This window comes from Dipteris shenzhenensis, chromosome 21 (assembly GCF_047967505.1).
Source record: "Dipteris shenzhenensis isolate YYH24624 ecotype China chromosome 21, Dip_SZ_1.0, whole genome shotgun sequence".
Lineage (NCBI taxonomy): Eukaryota > Viridiplantae > Streptophyta > Polypodiopsida > Gleicheniales > Dipteridaceae > Dipteris > Dipteris shenzhenensis.
The window spans coordinates 22,451,140-22,473,856 of NC_141616.1; the positions used below are offsets into that span (position 1 = coordinate 22,451,140).

The 22,717-nt window shown below is 39.9% G+C and overlaps 2 protein-coding genes across 3 annotated transcripts; both read left to right on the forward strand.

Annotated features, from left to right (window-relative positions):
- Positions 1-1,382: 1,382 nt before the first annotated feature.
- NUDX1 (nudix hydrolase 1) lies at positions 1,383-9,720 on the forward strand. 2 transcript variants are annotated; one of them, XM_087392656.1, is made up of 2 exons: positions 1,383-1,755; positions 8,997-9,684. In XM_087392656.1, exons 1-2 carry the CDS (start codon positions 1,554-1,556, stop codon positions 9,284-9,286), a joined length of 492 nt encoding a protein of 163 aa, XP_087248782.1. In that variant the 5' UTR covers positions 1,383-1,553; the 3' UTR covers positions 9,287-9,684. The 2 variants fall into 2 exon arrangements, with proteins under 2 accessions (XP_087248782.1, XP_087248784.1); XM_087392658.1 differs by lacking the exon at positions 1,383-1,755 and adding an exon at positions 4,934-5,086 and having other exon boundaries at positions 8,997-9,720.
- A 10,977-nt stretch (positions 9,721-20,697) lies between these two features.
- LOC147888637 (acetolactate synthase 1, chloroplastic-like) lies at positions 20,698-21,405 on the forward strand. The gene has a single exon (XM_087392332.1). It carries the CDS (start codon positions 20,698-20,700, stop codon positions 21,403-21,405), a length of 708 nt encoding a protein of 235 aa, XP_087248458.1.
- Positions 21,406-22,717: the final 1,312 nt, after the last annotated feature.

Below are 22,717 nucleotides of genomic sequence, written 5' to 3' on the forward strand. Positions count from 1 at the left end.
CCTAGTTCCATTAAGGAGGAGGCTTCTTGGATACTTTGTAATTTGATAACCATGCCACTGGAAAGATAAAACATGATAGCAGAACACGTACTCATACCACCAAACGACGTGTAACCATTCCCTACCTTGACGAATTCTGACATCTGTGCCACCTCTTTTGGACCTCTGACAATCTTCTAAATGATCAATAGATCAATCTTCCAAATGACACGCAACCCTTCCCTAACGTGACCAATTCTAACATCCGTGCCACCTCCTTTGAGCCTTTGAGAACCTCCTCCCACTGACCAATTGCAGAAGATAGTCTAACACCTTGATGCTTGGGGAATTCGAGGGGAGGCATTTTTTAGAAAAGTGGCAAGAAACTTGCTCGTCCCCTCGAGAAAATTCCTTGGGCAACCACTAAGCCACTTCCTCAAACATATCACTAGGGGAAAGACGGTGTATAATGCATGATCGGCCATGCAAAGCATATCTGATGGTGACAATACTTTGCATGCACCTCAACCTAGTTGAAATGGACTTGCATACAAAGTGGAGCCCCCATCCGATAAGTACTTGTTTAAATAACACACCTAGGACCTTGTTTTTATATGGTTGTGCATGACGCTAAGGCAAAAACGGTGTTTTATGCTTGATCCACAATGCAAAGAATATATGATGGTCATAATACTTTGCACACACCTTCAACTAGGTGGAATTTAATTACATGCAAAGTGGCATTCCCATTGCACAAGTACTTGATCAGATAACACACCTAGCAGCATGTTTATGAACCTAGAACATTTTCATTTTCACTAGTAAAGAAATATTTTCTCAATTTTGTAAAATCTCAAAATTATAGGCAAGTTAGTTATATTTTAGCTGGCAAGATGAATTACATTCAATATCCAACGCTCTCATCAAAGCCATGCACTAAACTCCAACGCAATTCGAAGTCAACAAACACCATCTCCCTGAATTAGTGCCAAGAGATAAGGATGCTGATATCCATGCAAATTATTGTGATCAAAGCCATTCACCAAGCCAGAAAATCAATCCATCGAGCACTATGATGCCTTGCACTAGAACTGCCTCCAACGCAGTCACTCAAGAAAGCCAGCTTGAATCATAGCCAAGCGATAAGGAAGGAACTGGTGAAATGCCAAAGCCATGCACCAAAAACAAGAGGGTTCACACCATTCGCTTGCCATCCTCCAAAAGGTGGTGTGAAGGCCTGTTGCCCTACTTGGCCCAATAGGAGGGATGGGCCCCAACACTGACACAAAAAGATTTATGAAGGCCGCCCACTCCGTGGCGAGCTGACACAAAAGATTGTGTTCCACCCATTAAGACTGCCCATGCCATGGTGAACTCCTTCTATTACTACATGATTGGCCCATTCCATCTCCTCGAAGTGCTACACCAATTACAGGTTAGCACTTTGATGACCGTCGGGTGGTGTGAGCGAGGGGGACGAACCACGGTTTGGACTCTGAGGTTTTTCACCAAGCTACTTGAGAAAATCCTCCCCAAGGCATTTCCCTCAAAAGTTCCTTGTAGTATATGCAGCTATGGCGCCTTCGCCTCATCCTCATGTATCACCTTCCTCCAACATAGCCTCTGCAGATGGAGTCTCCTCTGCCCCCATATTGTTCCCCCGAGTTGGTGTCGGGGTGCTCCTCGTCAAGAAACCTTCTCTCGTCCTTGTGGGTCGTCGTCGATCCTCCATTGGCGATTCCACCTTCGCCCTTCCTGGTGGCCATCTCGATTTCGGTTCGGATTTCTTTCTTTCGTCTTCATTTGTAACTTCAATCTTTTATGCCAGCTGCCTCCACATATGCTACTTGATCGCTAACACTTCCAAAAGTATTATCTCCGTTCGTTCCTGAGCTTTTAACATTCTTGCCAGTTTCTCCATTCTGAGTTTTGAAACCCTGTGACTCCTCAGCTTATGCCTTGATCGGATCTTCGTCATCACAAGGCTTGTTCGAAACGCTTATGTTAGTGGACTAATGCTTCGTTATATAGAAAATAACTAAAAATATATTGAGAGAAGTCTCACATGCACGATAGCAAGACAATTTGCACTCCAATGAAGATACCAGAGAAATTGGAAGCACATATTAATGAGCAGGATGTGGATGCTACTCTCTCCAGGCAACCAGTGTGCAGCATGATACATATCATGACCACAATAGCCGAAAGAGAAATTTCAGTTACAGCAAAGGTACAATGCTATCTTATGGAAAACCCCAAAGCCTTACGGTTTTGTGATAAGAAACAGTTACAATAGAAGGTATTTTCAATTATGGAGCTGCCATGCGCATAGAGGTATGTCAGCGTTCTCTCAGGATTGTTGACATGGTGCGGAGGACTGGACGGGTCTTTACGTGGGGCATGGTGGATAGAGGGGTGTTATGCTTTTCACATCGAGATGGTCTCTTCATTCTACCGCATAGATGGATTGTGTGTCATCAGCCAAGACATTCAAAGACTTTGATCTGCCACGTTGATGACACTTTGAGCTATGGCTAGAGGATCACGGAATCTTTCAAAACCCAAGTGGCAGCTTATGCTTGGGTATTGATGAGAACACAAGCATAGCTTTTCTTACTAAGTTATTTCTATTTTTATTTCTCTCATTTACTCATAATTTTTCTTAAAGTCACGAAATCCCTTCTTTCTTTCATTCGTTCTTCCACTTGTTTTAGAAAAATTTATAATTTGTAAGATTGGATATATTCTAGTCTTTTGAAGGTATGCATCGCTAGAGGAATGTGTCTAGGAGATGGTCGCTGGCATTAGGTCTTGGAACCTCTGGGAGCCTAGTTATGGGGAGGAGTAGGTACTGCATGCGTGACCACCCCTGTCAATATTCGGCACAATATAATCTATACCGTGCGAGCTAATTGGGAGCAGGGTATAGAGGGTTCCAAAAAGCCCATTGAATGGTGAGAGTGCTCTTACAAGACATGGCATGTGGGTACCTTTACACATTCATGGTCGATGAATCCGCTCGTTGTCTAGCCCAAAGATGAACACATGATTAAGGGGACTAGGATCTTTATTTTTTAAAAAATAGCAAATCCAAACCTAGAGACTATAATTCTCATAAACATATTAACTTTGACTAGCCATAACTTTTCATTTGCAGGCTTGCATTTCAAACCAAAGCTTGAAAAACAAGCAAACTTGAAATAGCCATAACTTTCATCTCATAAGTTGAAAATAGGTGATGGAGCATATTAAATCAATCGACAAGCCATGAGGCGTCCATTCATGCTATGATTGACTTATGTATTACTTTGAAAAAATTGAAATTGTTGAATTTAAAATTTTTATCCATGAAAAGCGGTTTTCATGTATTAGATACGTGAAATTAAGTTTAAGATACAATCACTAGAAAAGTTGTAGTGATTATAAGAAAAGTTGTAGTAAGTTGTATGATTGGACTTATTCTGGTCTTACAAAGATATATATAGAACTTTTGAAAATTTTTAAAAGTCTCACTTTATATCTTAGAAAATCTCTATGATTATTTTTCACATTATATACTCATCCATGTCTATAACAATACCATTAGTTTTGCTATAGTGCATTTGGATCATATAATTATAGTCATTAATTAAGAATTTAACTAGTCTTTATCAAATCCATCTTGACTCTATAGTGCATTTGGATCATACAAGGACATAATAAAATTCATCAATAAAGAATTTAACTAGCCTTTATTAAATCCATCTTGACTCTATATTCTTTAGTTTGTAAAGGTAGTGTCACTCGAGCATTTGTGCTCTTGTGCTTGGCGCGTGTACATTGCTTGTGCTTTGGTGAGGCGGTCTTTAACTGACTCCGTGATCTTGGCCATGGATTCTGTAGTTTTATTGGCTTAATATCATCTTGGTGAGATGAAAAGAATTGGACATCTGGAGCTTGGTGCCAAAGTTTTCGAACAGATCCCTCCATAGATGTGAGGTGAAACTTTGTCTGTGGTAATGGTAACATAGCCCTCCATAGATGTGAGGTGAATTTGGAAACTTTGTCCATGGTAATGGTCCGTGGCAATCCTCCAATCGGGTACCAATATTGGATAAATAAGCGGGCTACGTCTTTTGCGCTAGCTGTCTACTTGCACGGAATAAGCATACAAAATTTGCTAAAACGATCAACACTGGTTAGACATTGAGTGTTTTACGTACCTGTAGATGCGGAAGGGGTCCCACAAAATCCATCGTGATGTCCTGGAAAGGAACTTTGGGGATCAGTAAGGGCTGAAGCAATCGTGCCACCTTCTGATGGGACAGCTTTACTTTTTGGCAGATTGGGCATCTTTGCACATAGCTGTATAAATCCTTTCACATTTTGGTCCAGTAAAAACATCGCTCTAGTTTCTCCAATGTACTATTGATGCCTCTATGGCCATTTGTGAGGGCGTCATGGAGTAGAGCCTATCGCTTGTCTTTGAGCATACAAAGTCTTTGCTTGTAGAATAATCATCCATCGTGAATTAAATAATGGGCACAAGAGTCAAGGCAAATTGATATTGAGTTCAAAACTCTGCGGAGTCCCGGCACTGTGTTTCATAGTCACGGTCCTTCCCTTGAATCTCTAGAAGAGTGGCCTTTTCTATTGTCTGATTGGAGGCTTTCCTACTGAGAGCGTCGGCGACGAGGTTATTCTTTCAAGGGACATATTCAATCATGCCCCCGAATTGCTGGAAGATTTGACTCCTTTGGGATTGCCGATCGCTCCACTGGGAGTAGGGCATTGTCTGCAACCACTTTAAGGCTTGGTGGTCTGTCTTGAATGTGAAGGTCTGCCCATAAAGGAACGGCTTCGAGTGTTTTAATGCCTGGATAACTTCGAGTAATTCTCTGTCGTAGAACGAGTAATTCTTTTCTGTAGGGTTAAGCTTTGTGTTGTAGTATGCCACGGGTCTTTCTTCTTGCTGTAAAACTGTCCCGATAGCTACATTGCTTGCATCGGTCATGACCAAGAATGGATCATCCCATGATGCGATTTTCATTTTTGAAGCTGTCGTGGCCAATCGTTGTAGGTCGTGGAAGGCCTGCAAAGCCGCACTGGTCATGGATATCTTTTTCCCGTGAGTCTTCACCCCTTTTAATAAGTCGATTAAGGGTGCCGAGGTAGTGGAGAATCTGGGCATATGTGAATTGTAGGCTTGGCAAACCCCTATGAAAGATCGGATCTCCTGGGTTGTCATGGCACTGCCCAGCTTGTGATAGCTTGAATGTTTGCAGGGTCCAATTGAATGCCATTGGTGTTGATGATGTAACCCAAATATTGGATTTCCATTAGGCCGAACTCACTTTTCTTGACATTGAGATATAAGAGCTTTCCACACATCCTGTATATGTTGCTCCGATGTGGTTGAGAAGATTGAGATATCATCTAGAAAGATGAACATGCACACTCCTATTATCTATATGCTCAACGAGCACCTGCGGCATCATCTTGTTGAATGTTGGTGGTGCATTTTTGAGACCGAACGGCATGACTACAAACTCATAATGAGCTCGCTTTATCTTGAACGCTATCTTTGGGATGTCAGCATCGAATATGGGGGCTTGATGATAATTGCTCTTAAGGTCTATCTTGGAAAAATACGGTCTATCTTGGAAAAATACTTGGCACTATTCAAACGCTCTAAGATATACTCTATGTGGGGCATGGAAAATTTATTGCTAATTGTGATTTTGTTGAGTACCGTGTAATCGAGACATAGCTGTGCCGTCTTATCCTTTTTCTGGACAAATAGAATTGGAGCCACAAATGGTGAGAAGGATGGCCAGATAAACCCAACGCGTAATAACTGAGTGAGATGTTGTTCTAACTTTGTCGCCATAGACTTAGATAAGCGATAGGGAAACTTATTGGGAGGCGTCGAGTCTAGAACTAATTCAATCCGATGGTCCTCAGGTTTGTGAGGTAGAAGCTGTGGTGGGTAGATCGTCCTAGAGTATAATATCTTGGAACTCTTGGATTAGATCGGCCATGGCCTGCCCCAAAGGAGGAGCTAGTTGGACTGAGCTTAGTTGACAGTTGACATACACCAATGCGCATACTGCGCCTTTGCGAACAACACAAGTTGCTTGGATGTGGGAGATCAGAATGATGCTAGGAATGCTTCTGTCCCCATGGATGATGGCTAGCTTAGGTAGTCCTTTGACAATTGTAAAGGAATCCTGCCGCCAATTGGGCACAGGTGAACCACTGGATCCCTCGTATCACATTGCATCCTAATAGTGATATGAGGATGAAGTCATGCTGAAAAGAGGCCTTCTGAACTGTGAAATAAGATTTTTCGGCCTTGTGTGATTTGAGTGTGTACCCCGGGTGTGAACCCATCCACGCCAAGCTCATGAGGCATGAAAGTGCACCCCATCTTTTTGGTGAGCTGAGGAGAGATAGTGTCTTCTGAACTCCCCATGTCAAATAAGACAACAAATTGTTGTCCTTTAGCTGTGCCATAGGCTCTGATGAGAGCCTTCTTCTGCTCGTCGAGCATGCCCTCCTTCTTACCTTCAAAGACCATGGAGGGTATGGTGTTCATTCTCGGCTAGACTTGACTATTCTCATAGGCTTTTACAGCCCCTTTTTACAGCTATTTTTTGAAATATTTGGCCATCATTCCAAAGCCTCTCCTTTGACCATTACCTTGAGACTCTCCTTCAGTGTATCCGGCTTCACCGGACTAGTTCAACGTTGATAGGTTAACCAAAAGGTAACATCGAGGAAAGTCAAATGTTGATAGGTAAAAAAGTCAACTCTGTATTTTGACCTCTTTTGCTGTCTGCTTCTTCTGCAAGGCTGACTGTGATGATGCTGCTGTCCAAATCTGAAGGATTCTCCTTTGCATGATCAAGATCTACATATGGTTAGGACCGATCTGGTTTTGGGCTATGTGGAAGTCCTTGTAGCTTCCTTGAGATGCTGCAACTTGGATGAAGTATAGGAAGTTGTCCATGGGCTAGTGGCATACCCGTGATGGTTTATTAGGGCTTTATCAACTTGTGTCATGCAATCTCTATGTGAGTCTCTTGAGCCTCTAGGATCCACATTAGCTACATGATATTTGCGACATAATTGGAGTTCAAGGCATCTGTAGTAGTTCTAGTAATGCCTATGGCTCGCTTAGGGTCTTGTAGAGGGGGCATGTTGGGATAACCTTCTTGTCATGTGAGGTGTGGTTGCCTTATTTTAGGGGGCCTATAGTCATAAAACATGAGTGTGTAGTATGTGAGCAAGCCATGTGGGTGAGTCAACTTAAAAAGAGCGAAAAGATGAGATACATGGGCATAGTTTTGAACTAGTGATGGTGTTTTGATCAAGCATCCCTGTATATGTAATAAGTCTTAAATTCATGGGCAATGATTGCCTTGTCTTAGACTGAAGTTCAACTTTGGTCAATTGAGATTTCAATTTCTGGAAATTAATTGGATGTTCATTTGATGGAGGACCCTACGGATGGCTTATTGATTGGGTTGTTGGACTAGCCTGAACAAGTGATGCTATTGCACCGAGCTTTTCAAGCACTCATCAACTGTGAATGTGTTTAGCAATCTAAACGAATCTTGGGTCTGCCAAAAAATCATACTTGAGGTGCATTATTTGGGCTAGGTTATTGATTCCACCTGTGTTCATTTGGATACAATGGATTCTTGAGTATGATGATTACTTGATGATGCTTGACTTATGATAATGCTAAATCTTCCATTTGACTTGTTTGTCTTCATTTGTTGATAATCTTTGGAATGTGTCAAAAAAATATTCCAAGGCTTCTTTAAATTTTTTACAAACTTCATTTTGAATTTTCGAAATTTCTGATTGTCATAGTTTTTGTGGTCTAGTTGTTGCTGTGATATGAGAGTATGTTGTCGTCATCTTTTCTCATAGTATTGGCCTTTGAACCAGAAGTGCTGGGATTGGCCTTTCAATGAAGAAACTTTCTTATTGATGTTTTTTTCTTGTGCTGTCCCATGTATCAAGGCATCTCTTGTTCTTTTCTTCATGTGGTAAATGTTCATAAATGATCGGCATATGTTGCAGGACCTTCTGAGGAACAGTTGTTTGCTAATATTTCCTATTGTTTAGTTTGTGCCACATTTGGGACAGTTTACTTAAAATTCATACTCCCTTTGGAAAAGAAAATAATCATTTGGACAAACATGAATAATGTCATAATCCATGCCAAACACGGATATCATTTTCCATCATCCTTTATTAGCTCCTAGTTCTCTTGTTTATTCCTATAGGTGGAAGCATTGATGGAAGATTTACAAAATGTCGTTTCAGTGGTTCCAAAGACAATTATTGTTCAATGCATTCTGATATCTAAATTTATTTCAAGTCAAGCTTCTAGTGCAAGAGAAATGAGAAGATGCATGCTCATTCTTTCTTCCCAGCTCTCATTGGGTTGGATGGGATCCACGTGCCACATGACTTAATTTTGCTAGCTGACTTATACTGTGTCATGCAGATAACTTAGTTTTGCCTGTCCAGCAGGATCAAATTTGACTTACTAATTTTCAGAAGGGTATGAATGTAGAATGTAGTATGATATGTAGTGATTTTAAGTTACACAATTCTCCTAATAATATGTGCAAATGATGCCATTGAGTTCCACATGGATTTCAATTTTGTCAAATGCTTGGGCAAAACTGCGGTGACAAAAATGCAACCGAAGGGAAGATTCCAAGTTGAAAGAAAGATGCTGAATGGAGATATGATAACTTGCATATAGAGATTAACAGCTTATCTTTAAAAGACTGGCAGGTTGTGGTTTATATATGATACTGTGTGCCAAAGCTGAGTATACTGAATCAGTGGGAAAGTTGGTTGGTTTTAACAGCAACAACCGATGGCTTTGCTTCAGGTTCTGAAGTAGGACTCGGCCAGATTAGGTCTATAATGCACTTACATCAAACCTCGAATACTTTCCCTTTTTCTTTGTATGCTTGGGTCTGACCACCCTTTCTATCTCATCTTTGCAGGAGAATCTTGGGAAGAATGTGCTGCACGAGAGGTCATGGAGGAGACGGGTTTATCCATCCGAAATATTCAGTATGCAGGTGCTACCAACACAGTGATGTTGAATGAAATTCGGCCATCACACTACGTGACAATTTTCATGCGTGCAGAGCTTTCTGACCCTGACCAAGAACCACAAAATCTTGAACCAAACAAGTGTGATGGATGGGATTGGGTTGAATGGCCTCATGTACATCAACCTGTCTTCAAGCCTCTTCAGGCTTTGATAGACAGTGGATACAAATTAACCTGAGCTATAGTATGGTAATTTTATGACATGTTTGGTAATCTGCAACTTTGTTTATAGCATAGAGAGGGAGCATGGATTGTAACAAATAAATGAAGGTGGAATAGTCTTCTTATTTGTGGAATTGTATCTTATATTGCATACCAGATCACTGGAAGTGGTGATTTATCCCCCCTTTGAGTACATGACATCCTCTCTGCAACATATCACCTTAAAATAGATTCAGTGAGTATAGGCCTCTCTTTGAAGTGGCAACATCCAAGTAATTCAAATTTCAGTAATTTGAGTGTAGAAGTGGAACTTTTGAAGTTTTACCATCACTGAAGTAGAGCAACACATAGATAGGTGAAAGGGTGCTTGTAAGAAGTCCCAAGACTATCAAGTCAAAGAGTTCTTGGAAGTGAACTCGAAGTTTCCTCAAAAGGTTTATTGTGGGATAAGTAATTGAACATGGAGGTCTTGGAAGTGAACTTGAAGTTTCCTCAAAACGTTTATTGTGGGATAAGTAATTGAACATGGAGGTCTTTTGTATAGAAATGTACGAGGGAGCCTTTGAAATTCCAAAGGTCTTTCTAAGATTTTGCTTCTCATTTTGTATCAACATTAGAGATAGTGATGCAGGGCTGGATCAGGGAGTGTACAAGACATAAAATTGTGTCCCGACTGAATTCTTCATGGTTGATTTGGTATCCTTCTTCAGTCGTATCCTTTCCACTCCTATTCCTTCGTTGCCTTGCCAAAAGGTGCAAAGCTTAGAAATTTGACAATTTTTGAGCCATTCGGTGCCACGATGATTTGAAACCCTTGGGTTGACATCTTCAGCTTCATGTAATGTGGTGGGAGAGAATAGCTTCATTGCTTGTTGTCCAACACTCGAGAAATTTAAAAGGATAGGCCTTTGTATGAAGCCATGGAGGTGTAGTCAGCACCAACAATAAGTCTAGGTATTGATACTAAATGAAGGAAAATGGAAATGATGATGCATGACACCAAGCATTAAATGAGAAACTTGAAAAAAACAATGGGGAATGCACAAGCAACTCACTACTTTACTTGAGTTCAAATGCCTCGCAAGCTCAAGTGGTGTCCCTTAATATTGTATGGCAAATACAATGGAAACTAGAGTTCTTCCTCATCTAAATTGCATAAAAGGATCTCCTTTAATTAACTTCAAGAAGTTTCAAGCTAAAAGCGCTAGATTAAGATTGGAATGAAAGTGCTCTAATAGAATTGTAGGATTGGACATCCAAGAGCATGAAGGGGACAGCCAAACAAAACCTAGTTTTATATGATGCCATTTGGTGCAAATTCAAAGGGTTAGGAAACCAAAAATATTGAAGTTGCACCTACCAAATTGCAAGTGCCAAAATTGGTTCTACATGTGGAGAAAGAGCATCATCTTGATAGAATAGCCATGGCAACCTCAAGCAAAGCAGAGACCTGTGAATGTAGTATCTTCATTTCTTATCCAAGTTTAGAGCTCTGTAAATGATGTGACCAAGATCTAATTAGAGATGTAGAACCACATTGTATCTCATATAGGATGATCTAATTAGGGATGTAGGACCACATTGTATCTCATATAGGATGTCCAACTATTTTCAGCTTCGTGTTTGTAAAGGCATGTACGTTTGTTGCTCCTTTGTTAGTGCTCTTTGCCATTAAGCATTAAGGTTGGTTTTCCTATGTTTGAATTCCCACCATATCGAGCAGCTCTTTGTCTCCGTCTCCCTTGCTCTAGTCCTCTATGGCTCTTCTTCTTTGAATAAGAGCTTCATGCTAGTGAATGTATGCATCAGGCTCAAAAGTCCCATGTGAGATTTATTAGTTGCCATGTACATTGTGAGATAGCTGGACTCCTTGGAGCTACACCCTGTCTCTTCTTCTTCATCGATTAAGTCAGAGCTTGAACTCTCTGATGTTGAAGACTCCTCCTTGACAACTTTCTTTTTGCGGCTTCTGATGTTGTAGCGCACCTTCTTATCATTTCCCTGCAAAATCAATTCTTCAGTATTCCACTTTTGAACAGCCTTCACCTTGCGTAGCCAAGGCCTTCCCAAAATCAATGGATAGGCACGTGCATCTGGCTTGGGTAGGGATCACCTAAAAAGTAGTCGGCATAGAAATTCCACATACATCCACTTCTCGATTCTTCACACAACTCCCAAGGTCTTAACCCTAGTGTTGTCAGCCAATTTGATGCGATAAGGAGAGGTAGTACTAGAGTATTTTAGCATCTATCATGGTCTTCTCACTCATGACATTAATCGATGCACCTCCATCAATGTACACATTAGAAATCACTTGACCATCAATGATCACATCAACCATAGGTACATCATCACCAACATCTATATCTACCTTTTGAACAACAAGAATGGCACTTTTCTTCTTTTTCTTCTTTGACACTCTTGTGCTTGCTAGCTTTCCCCATTCCTTCCGTAGTTTTGGAGACAAAGCAAGTAATTGACCAAAGGTGATATGAGCTTCCTTTTCTTTAAGATTGGACAACAAGTCATAGCTTCCAATGCCTTGTCCTAAAGGAAAGTTTGACTGGCTAATTCTCCTTCTAGATGCCTTCTTTTTCTTACTACAGTGTTCCTCTTCCTGATGTTCCTCATCTACTTCTTCCTTGCTTTCTTCTTCTTCTTTTCCTTTACCACGCTCCCATTTAGCCATCATTACCTCTCTTTCGTCATCCCCTGAAGAAGCTTCTAACAAGGATACTTGTATTTCTTCTTTCTTTCTCAATCTAGAACACTCAGGGCGATAGTGACCTTTTTCATTACATTCATAGCAAGTGACCCCGCTCTTATCTCGAGGCCTATCTTCACTCTTTGGTGCTCTAGGTTGTCGTACATTAACCAAATACAATTTCAAATCAGCAAACTCTGCCATCAATTGGGAGATATTATAATCTAACTCAGAGGACTTTGGTACCTGAGGAGTGCCCATTACCTCCACCTTAGAAGTTGAAGCTGTTGAAGACACAAAAGAGGATTCGATCTTTAGAGAAGCTTCTTTCTTGGTCGCAATGCGAAGTGCCTCCACGTATGTTATTGGATCTTTACTCATTACTTTTGAGTGAAGACAAGGCTCCAAAGCCATAACAAATTTGCTCATCTTTAAGTACTCCATCCCTACGAGACTTTGAGGGGCCGATGATGCAGATGCCACAGCTCGCAAAGCTGCCCTTTCATACTTTGTTCATAAAGTTTCATATCGGATTGCCAACGCAGAGACCATCTCACCCTCTCCTTGATAGAACTGGTCCAATTGCAACATCAAAGCATTTGGCGACTCCACTGCCCCAAATCTTTGCTTCATTGTAGCCACCAGTTGGTCCCAGTCCTCCTTGGTAGAGTTTGGCAAAGCCTCGTGCCAACTCAAGGCTACACCTTTAAGAAAATCAGGCAAAATCTCCACCCAATCCTTCATGGACCATCCAGAAAGCTAGCATCCTCGAACAAAATCCCGAAGATAAGACAGCGGGTCTTCCCCTTGGGTCCCTCGAAACACTGGAATCTTCACCATGATGAAACACAAAAAGGAAACACCAAGATCCAAATAATATCCCAAAAAAGATCCAAACAAGATCCCACAGAGCCTCAATATACCAAGACCAACTTATTATGCATAACCACTTGTTGAAAACCCTCCACAATGTGATCCTCAACAAAATCTTCAAAAATAAGTGACCACAACCAGCACCATGAAAACATTGTGTATACATGCATTCAAGAATCACCCTTGTCACAATTGGAAGTGCACATAACAGCTTCAAGATATTGTACTCTTCATCATTTGCATAGCAAAAGAAGTTGAAAGCATTGAGAATCACCACTCCATTGTTATAGGCAAAAACTACCCAAAGACTCAACTCTTCTTCACACCAAGCTGCCAGTGCATGAAACAATCCCCAATCTATCATTGTGCCTGCTGACGATGTTGTTGATTCACCAACATATTCAAGAGTGCAAACATAAAGGATATGATCATGATGACCATGCGAATAGCTTGAGCATCACCTTCACAATATTCTAGTTCTCTTAAATGGGTTGCAATCTCTTCTAACGGAGTTCTTCTAGGCATCTTCTTTATCACATCAGAAAACACATGCCTATACTAGGCATAACATGCAATCCATTACACCCGAGATCATTTAGTAAGGTGGGATGAATCCAATACCAAACGTACCTGGCGTCTCCACCAAAAAGATGTGACATGAAGTTGGGGGTAATAAACTTCACGCACCTCTACACTTCCTACTGCTTTTGAACTGAGTGATAGAGATATTCATCACCGGGAAGGGAACATTAAAAGAAGCTTTTATACCAAGAGACCACACCATACTATCCTCCCTTAGATGACAATGAAGATGGTAACATCCCAAGTGATGTTGTACTCAAGCATAGGGAGAAGGAAAGGATCAGCGGAGGCCATAATCTTAGCAAGCCGGTCTGCACCAAAGAGAAGAGCGATACGTTGTTGAAAGAAGATCTTGCGGCTCAACATGACATGAACTGATATATATCGAGGAGTTTGAAGGGGATGATTGGGTCGGATGGGTAGGTTAAGAGGAAACATTACCTCCTTCATAGACACCTTTACACTTAGCTCAAAACACTCTCCAAACTATCATGAGACCAGAGATCCATAACTTTCAAAAGAGATATGATATAAAATATTCAATCACATATTGAGATACACCTTGAAATGGGCTTTGCTCTGATATAAGTTTCGTAAGAAACAGAGAAGCGGTCAGAAAGATATGGACAGTTTACTGGACGGGGGTAAAAACTATCTGAAAAAGAAATAGTCACACATAGAGAGTCATAGATTTTTGGTTTGATACCTAATATAAAAACTGAAAACATAGAATGATTCTCCTTGAAGAGATCTTTGTACTGATATAAGTTTCATCCAAATCGCACCATCGAGCAAAAAGTTATGAGCAAAATACTGACAGGGGGTCAAATTGTCATGAAAAACACCTACTCCTTCTAAGTTTCATCCAAATCGGACCACCGAGCAAAAAGTTAAGAGCAAAATACTGACAGGGGGTCAAATTGTCATGAAAAACACCTACTCCTTCTACTGGTGCCAACTTGGGAGAATACTACCTCCATGCTTAGACTTCATCAACGATCCAAGTCCCATAGAGGTCGCCTAGGAGGGAAGGAAGAGCCCCTTTTGTGGCTTGAGAAATAGATGAACCATGTATGCACAATGAGCGGCCAAATAGACAACAGTCTTGAGCACTTTGGAAGAGAAAACAATGGAAAAAGGAAAGAGACACTCAAGAGAGAGAACCTGAAGTGACCTTCATTACCAATAGAGCGAGACTCCACTTCAATGCAACTCAAAATACGATAAACACAAGGGAGAAGAAGAGGTTTCATACGTACAAGAGGGAGCGGAAGCTTCAAGACTACTCATAGAGAGAGAATGAACTAGAGAGAGATGGACTCAAGAGTCTACATAAGAGAATATCTACAAGAGGTAGAGAAGGCTCTTAGAAGAGGCTTGAGGAGACTAGAGCTACAACGAAATGAGGCCTAATGGTGGAAGAGATGTTGAACAAGGGAGAGGAGGGCTCCTTTTATAGAGATTTTGTCACCCTCCTTTACCCATTTACAATTGCTGCCTGTAGATTCCTTTCCCCATCAATCACATAAGCCCATATGTCACCATTCATGTCCTTTTTGGGTGCTCTTTCCATGTGTCCCATCAAAAGATGCTCAAGACTCTTAAAATATTGAGAAAGTCAAGAGTCTCTCCACATGGAGTTCATAGGGACCCTCTCTTTTCCATATGTCCACATCCTCCTTATTCCACATGGGAACTCTAGAAGGATTTCTCTTGACTCCACACTCCTCTACATGCCTTCCACATGCTTGGCATGTGGCCTCTCTTATATTATTAGAGCACATGGACACGAGTCCACCTCTTTATATGACTCACTCTTCCTATTTTCTAAAAATCCCATAATATCCCATACACAAATGACTCTCACCCCATACCAAGGTATTTATAATTCATAGCTATGGTATTTACAATGATCCATTCCACTCATCCTCTCAATCCCATACAATATCTTAAAAAATAGAAATAAGTAAGAGCTGCTAGGCTATCACTTGATACTCAAACTCTTATGAAACATAGAAGAAAACAATACCAATGCCAAATAAAAAATATCAATTTTTGGCGTCACAGTATGAATTATGTTTCCTAGTTTTTACATTATTACTGCAAGATGATTGTGTGAGTAAATAAATTTTTTATGTGGAAAGGATAGTGCCAAAAAAACTTTTAATTTGGGAATGATATTTTTGAAAGTAAACTTTCATTTGGGAAGGATTTTTTGCCTTAGTCATAAAATGGGAAAAAAATTCAGAATCAATGAAATAGTTGTTACAGCATAAAAGCATATGAGAACTACTTTAACACACAACATAAAATCACATGAGAGCAGATGAGGACTACTTTAAATCCCAACATAAAAGAAAATGAGAGTACATGAGGATTGTTTAAAGCACAAAAAAGCACAACATGGATTGCTTTAAAAAGCACAACATCGAAGCACAAAAAAGCACATGAGGACTACTTGAAAGCATAACATAAAAGAACATGAGAGTTGCCTTAAAGCACAACATAAAGCGCATAAAGTACCGGAAAGCACATGGGGGATGCTTTAAAAGCACAACATACATGCACATAAAAGCTCATGAGAGAACATGAGGGCTTCTTTTAAAAGTGTTAGAGCTATATATAGCTTGTCCTAACTCTGCCTAGTCCTCAACTATATATATGCCTATGCTCTATGAATAGAACCACTTTCTTGGGAGCAACTCTTGTGTCGGTCTCTCTCCTCTTTCTCTTCCTCTCAACACAACTCTTGTGTTCGTCTCTCTCCTCTTTCTCTTCCTCTCAACATGGTATCAAAGCCTGGCTACGCTAGCGTGACTGTGAGGAGAAAGCGATATGTTTTTTTGTCAATCTGACAACACGATCATTCGCAAAACGTTCTTTCTGATCGTTTCGACTACTTGATCGCTAGGTTTTGAGTTGATATGCAAAAGTTATCAAAGATGCATCGCAAATAAGCGTTTTGGTCATGATTGATGAAAACGGCTTGTGTTGTCTTGTTCAAAGCGTATGCGTCAGTTATTTTGACTGGTTGGATCACTATATTCCGATTTCAGGTAAGAAAGTTATGATTATTTCTTTTTGCTACCTACTGTCAATAAACTGGTAGAAGAGTGTTTGGACAGGAAGATGAACACTCATAACAGAGACGAATTGATCTAGGACATGAGGATGGAAAAGGTTCATACTTTCATAGAATCAACAATATTTGAAGCAAAAGCAAAAGCAATTTAATATATATATATATATATATATATATATATACTTAATGATAAGAAGCTTCCTAATACGGTGTCACCCTCTCGCTTTCAGTCTCCACCACTTGATCACACCATCTTGCACTCAGTATTGTTTTGAAAAGGTTTATGGATCTTTGAGTAGAGTAGAAAGCATTCACATGAAGCATTATTAAGTATCATATTTACTTTATTTTAAAAAGGTTCATCGATCAACAATTGGAGTAGAAAAGATAGCAGCACAAACAAATGACATACGTGTTTTCCAAGTAAGGTAAATTTAATTATTTTTCTTAATTAGTATGGCAATGATCATAACGTTTTTGGATATTTTTCATAAAGATATTTTAAACAAATATTCTACTAATGATCTCTTGAATGTATCTTTGTAGGTTGATGCTTTTCAAAGGGGACAACGAGTAATGATCTTACATAAGGACTCAAAAGACATAGTTGGAATAGGGACAATAATTAGTTTGGATCCTTCATTTAGAGTTCATACTATACCAATAGGAGTTGGTTATGTAGCAGTATGAGTTGATGATGCAATCATTAAGGATGCTTGTATATTCAAAGCAAATGATGAGATTTAGACATTGGGTCAAGCCGTAGGCTTGAATGTTGCTTGGAAAACTCTTCATGTAATGTCTTTATAATCTTATATTTTATTTTGTTATGTAAAAATTGAAGTATTTATTTCTCAATCAACTATTGAATAATATCTGTTATTAAGTAAAATGTGTGTTATAAAAGGTAAAAGTTATCCTTAGAATTTTAGATGACTTCTTCACACTGTGTAATATGAGTACTGATGCACTTAAGACTTTTGATTAATTTTTCGCACTTAGACAATAAATTTCATTCATGAATACCAAGTATCAAATGTAAAATCTTAGTCATTTAAGATTCCAATGCCATGTAACTTTTTGGCCCATTTTAAAAGCTAGTAGAAGTTAAATGTTTTTGTCCATTTTGAATGCTATTGCTTATAAAAGAAGAAATGGAAATTGTGATTCCATTTCTTTCCATTTGTAACATAATAATCGACATTTTTTATGTCACTTTATTTCCATTTTCAACATGAAATCTTGCAAAATTTAAGTCATCTTTTGCCATTTTGAATATAATAAGTGACAATTTTTATGTCAACTTTTACCATTTCTTTCACAGTTGGTCTCTATTGTAGTGCCATTTCATGCATTAAAAATGGCAAAAATATATGGTACTTTTGGTTGCCATTTTGATTGTGGAAATGGCAAAACTATATGGCACTTTTAGTTGCCATTTCATACATAAAAATGGCAGAATATACAGCACTTTTGGTTGCCATTTCAGACATCAAAATGGCAAAAATATATGGCAATTTTGGTTGCCATTTCGCATGTGGAAATGGCAATACTATATGGCACTTTTAGCTGCCATTTCATACATAAAAATGGCAAAATATATGGCACTTTTGGTTGCCATTTTACACATCAAAATGGCAAAAATATATGGCACTTTTGGTTGCCATTTTGCATGTGGAAATGGCAATACTATATGGCACTTTTAGTTGCCATTTCATACATAAAAATGGCAAAATATATGGCACTTTTGGTTGCCATTTAAGACATAAATGGCAAAAATATATGGCACTTTTGGCTGTCATTTTGCATGTGGAAATGGCAAAACTATATGGCACTTTTAGTTGCCATTTAATACGTAAAAATGGCAAAATATATGGCACTTTCGGTTGCCATTTTAGACACAAAAATGGTAGAAATATATGGCACTCTTGATTGCCATTTTGTATGTGGAAATGGCAAAACTATATGGCACTTTTAGTTGCCATTTCATATGTAAAAATGGCAAAATATGTGGCACTTTTAGTTGCCAAATTATGGACAGAGAAATGGTAAAAATATATGGCACTTTTGGTTGCCATTTCCAAAAAATGGCACATGTGAAAATGGTGGCAAGAAAGTGCCATTTAATAATGTAGAAATGTCACTTTTGGGCTGCCATTTCTACCTAGTTTTGTAGTAGTGGTACTTCCTTCCTTCTTTGGCATTATGACGCATTACTCATTCATGTAGTTAAAGAATTGAGAATTTGTGGACATGTTAGTATGTGATGGATGTATCCTTTTGAGAGGACCATGAGGCCTTTAAAAGAATACGTGAAAAATAAAGCAAGGCTAGAAGGAAGTATAGCTGAGGGTTATGCAATCACAAAAGCTATGGGATTGTTCTCATCAGTACATCAGTAAGTTTGATGGACCATGCAAAAGAGTATGGGATGCAAAGGAGCATGAAAACTTTTACAATGAGGCATTAAAAGGGAATGGAGTGGAGGTCATGCTTAATGACTTGAGTAGACATCAAGCACATCTTTGTGTCTTGGATAATATCAAAATCATCATGAAATGGAAATGAGCTTGAATGTTCAATGATGTTCTTTCAAATTATGCTATTACATTCTTTTTATGATAACCTTTGAATAGGATAGTTTCAGAAGAGTTGTGAGGCTAAAGTGAGATTCACGAAATAAGGTCTTTCATATAATGAAAGAATGAGATACTTGAGAAAATTTCCAATGCGGTTGAAACAAACGGTCACTAACGATAGCTTTGATTTAAATTCGTATGCAAATTTTCATTACCAAACTTGATAGTTCCAATTATATTTGTATTCTTCCAGTGGGTCATCGACTTAGTTCAAAGTGGAATCTTTGAAGACGACGACTACTCATCAACACTTCTTGATTCGGTTGAAGGGCCGAGTCATAAGTGGCTTCTCATCATGTCCTTTGTCTTGACTATTTAACACTTCTTGATTTGGCAGAAGAGACATTTGTTCTTCCATAGCTCCAACATCATCATCATCATGAGTCATGATCAGGATATGAAAAAGAGTCTCCTTTAGGGTAGACAAAGGGGAGGTATAATATATTGTAAAGGCGGGGCTTAATTTTTTTCTACACACACACACAAGGGGGGGCGTTCTAACTTAGTTTAATCATATTAATCAAAATTTTGTTTTTTGTATCGAATGGGGGACATATTGGGACCCAACAATGACACCCTAGGGTTGACTTGCATTCTCTTTTAAGAAATTCATAGGTTCACACTATTTTCAATTTGTTAAAAGCCACTAGGATCTCAATTGAAGAAAAGAGTGCTCCTTACAATGGAAGAAAAGAAGAAAAGATACCACCTTACAATCATTGAGACTATCTATTAAGTTTGATCAAAGAGGATGGCCATTGAAACTAAATTTAATAATAAGTTTGGTCTAACAGGATGGTCGTGCCCCTAATAGTTTTCACATTTAAACATGAAAGAAACACACACTCTCACCCTTTTAGCAACCTTTTATTGTGAGCTACACGCAAATAAAGTTCTTGTCGGTGTGGTTGATCTCGATGGAGTGCTTTTTATACATTAGAAAAGAAGGTGAATGATAATAAATCATTCATAAGGCCTGCCGTAGATCCAAATAGGGAAAGAGGGGGGGGATGATGAATTCAAAGGGATGTGAGAGAGAGAGAGAGAGAGAGAGAGAGAGAGGCACTGAAAATGTGGAGGAGAAAAATAGCAAGAAAAAATTGTGATTAAAAAAAAATAAAAAATAGCCATTTTCACTTCTGAATCTCCGTCACCTTCACTTAGACCTCCCTTTGGCAGGCCAAAAAGTGAAACATGATGGCTAGAAAGGGGTGTGGAAAGGGGAAAGTGGGGAAAAATGCAAATGCAAATGCAAATTTAAACTCGGACACGAGAAGAGAGTCTAAAAAATTGAATAAATAAATAGGTACGCTTCTACTAGGACTTAAGCCTCCTCGTGGGAAGGCAAAAAACGCTTGTAGGCTAGCAGCCTCGCACTATTGCGTGTCTAAAGTGTAATGTTCTTGTGGTTAACCGGGCCTCATCAATGGGCAAACATTTGTTATTAATTGGAAGGGTGGAGTACAGAAGAAGGTTCTACGTATTTTGACAACTGATGGGCGGCGGCACTATGAAGAAAAAGTCGGCTCGGTTCGTTTGCTTGAGCCATGGCTTCTCCTCCTCGCTTCCGCTACTTGGGTCTGGCTATGGCGTCGCCTGCTCCTTCTCCTCGCTTCCGCTCCTTGGCACCATCTCTCTTCAGTTCCGTCTCTCTTCCGTTCGTCTCCACTTCTACTGCTGATGAATTGCCCGACAGCTACATGATTGATCTCTCGGGACTGTGTCCCCGTGCCTTCCACGAGATCCGCATCGTGAATGTGCACGACATCCCTTTTGTCATCAAGGAAGCCGCCTTCTCAGCCGCCTCTGGAAAGGTACGCGTCCACATTCCCAAGGACGTTCATCAACAAACGACAATACCCGACTCGTCGCAACCGCTTGTCGGGTATCTGCAAACGTTGCCAAAACCTCCGGGGGGGTCTCGCATCTGGATTCTGGAGCCAATTCTTCGTTCGATTTCGAATTCTCGCAAACCGGTGGGGTATTGCGGAGGTGGATGTCGAGCAAGCCAAGAGCTGAGAGAGTTCGTTCATCTGACGGGAATCCCAGTGGCGACTACTCTCACGGGCATCGGAGTCTTCCCTTCTGATGATGCAGAGAGGTGTTTAGGCATTCTTGGCAAGCACGGCTCTTTTCGTGCAAACTATTCAGTCGGTAAATCCGACGTGCTTATTGTGTTTGGAGTGGGCTTTGAGAACAGGTCGATAGGCGATCTCCAGATATCCGCCAGTCATGACAGCATCCTACTCTCATAAGCCACTACATGACCATTCTGATGCAATGCAGCCCCAACACATTCCCCACAAGCATCACAATCCACATCAAATGGCTGATATAAATATAGAACATCAAAATTGGTTCTGTGGTCAGCCTCTCTTTGAGTGTGATGAATGCTGTCTTTTGAGGAATTCCCCATTTGAAAGCTACATTTTTCTTAGTAAGATCGTGGAATGGAGCGGCTATATCCACAAAATGCTTGATAAATCTTTTGTAGTAAGAACACAGGCCTAGGAAACTTCGAACTTCATGCACAATTTCCAGCTCTGGCCATTCCTGAATGGCACAGATCTTTGCCGGATTCATCCGTATCCCATCTTTGGATATCATATGCCCCAAGTAATGGATCTCTTCCAAAAAGAATTCACTTTTCTTGTTGTTTGTATAAAGCTAACGATTTCTCAGCTCTTGAAACACTATAGCAAGATGTTCCTTGTGCTCTTCTTCGGACTTAGAAAAGACAATTATGTCATCGAAGAAGGTACTAGTGAACTGTCTGTAGGGTCGGAAGATACGATCCATCATCCTATTGAAAGTAGCTGGGGCATTTGTCAATCTAAAAGGCATCACTCGATACTCATACAACCCAAAAGTAGTGTGGAACACTATCTTATGCACATCGTGAGGTTGTATCCTCCCTTGGTGATAGCCACTCTTTAAGTCTATCCTGTTGAAAACTGAAGCTCCATTTAACTGATCCAGCACATCATCAATGAGTGGAATAGGGAATCTATTTTTGATGGTCATTTTGTTTAGCACGCGGTAATCGACGCACATACGGAATGAGCCATCTTTCTCTGTACTAGTAGTACAAGCAACAAAAAGGAGAAGAACTGGGCTGAATCAGCCCCTTGGACAACAAGTCCTACATCTGAGTCATGATCTCCTCTCATTGAGTTGTACTATCTCTGTATGGGGCCCTATTGTGTGGCTCGCTGCTAGGATCGAGTTCTATGCCATGATCCTCAGGTCTCTCAGGGGTTAGCTCCCCTGGTAAAGCGTCAGAAAAGCAATCTTTAAAATTTTTAAGAAACTAAAATTTGTTCTAATCTACCTCACTTATTTGAACATGCATTTCCATATCTCTCTCTTTTACAAAAACCATGTAAGCTAAAACTCCATACTTTATTTCTTTTCGAACAGAACTATTTGATACAATGGGAATAGTTTCCCCTCTATTCCTAGCAACCACACAATGTACTTTGCCCCTATATACAAACTCCAGCACTCTTTCAGGAAGAGTCAACTTCACTGCCTTGCGATGAAACCAAGGCATACCCAAGAGAGTAC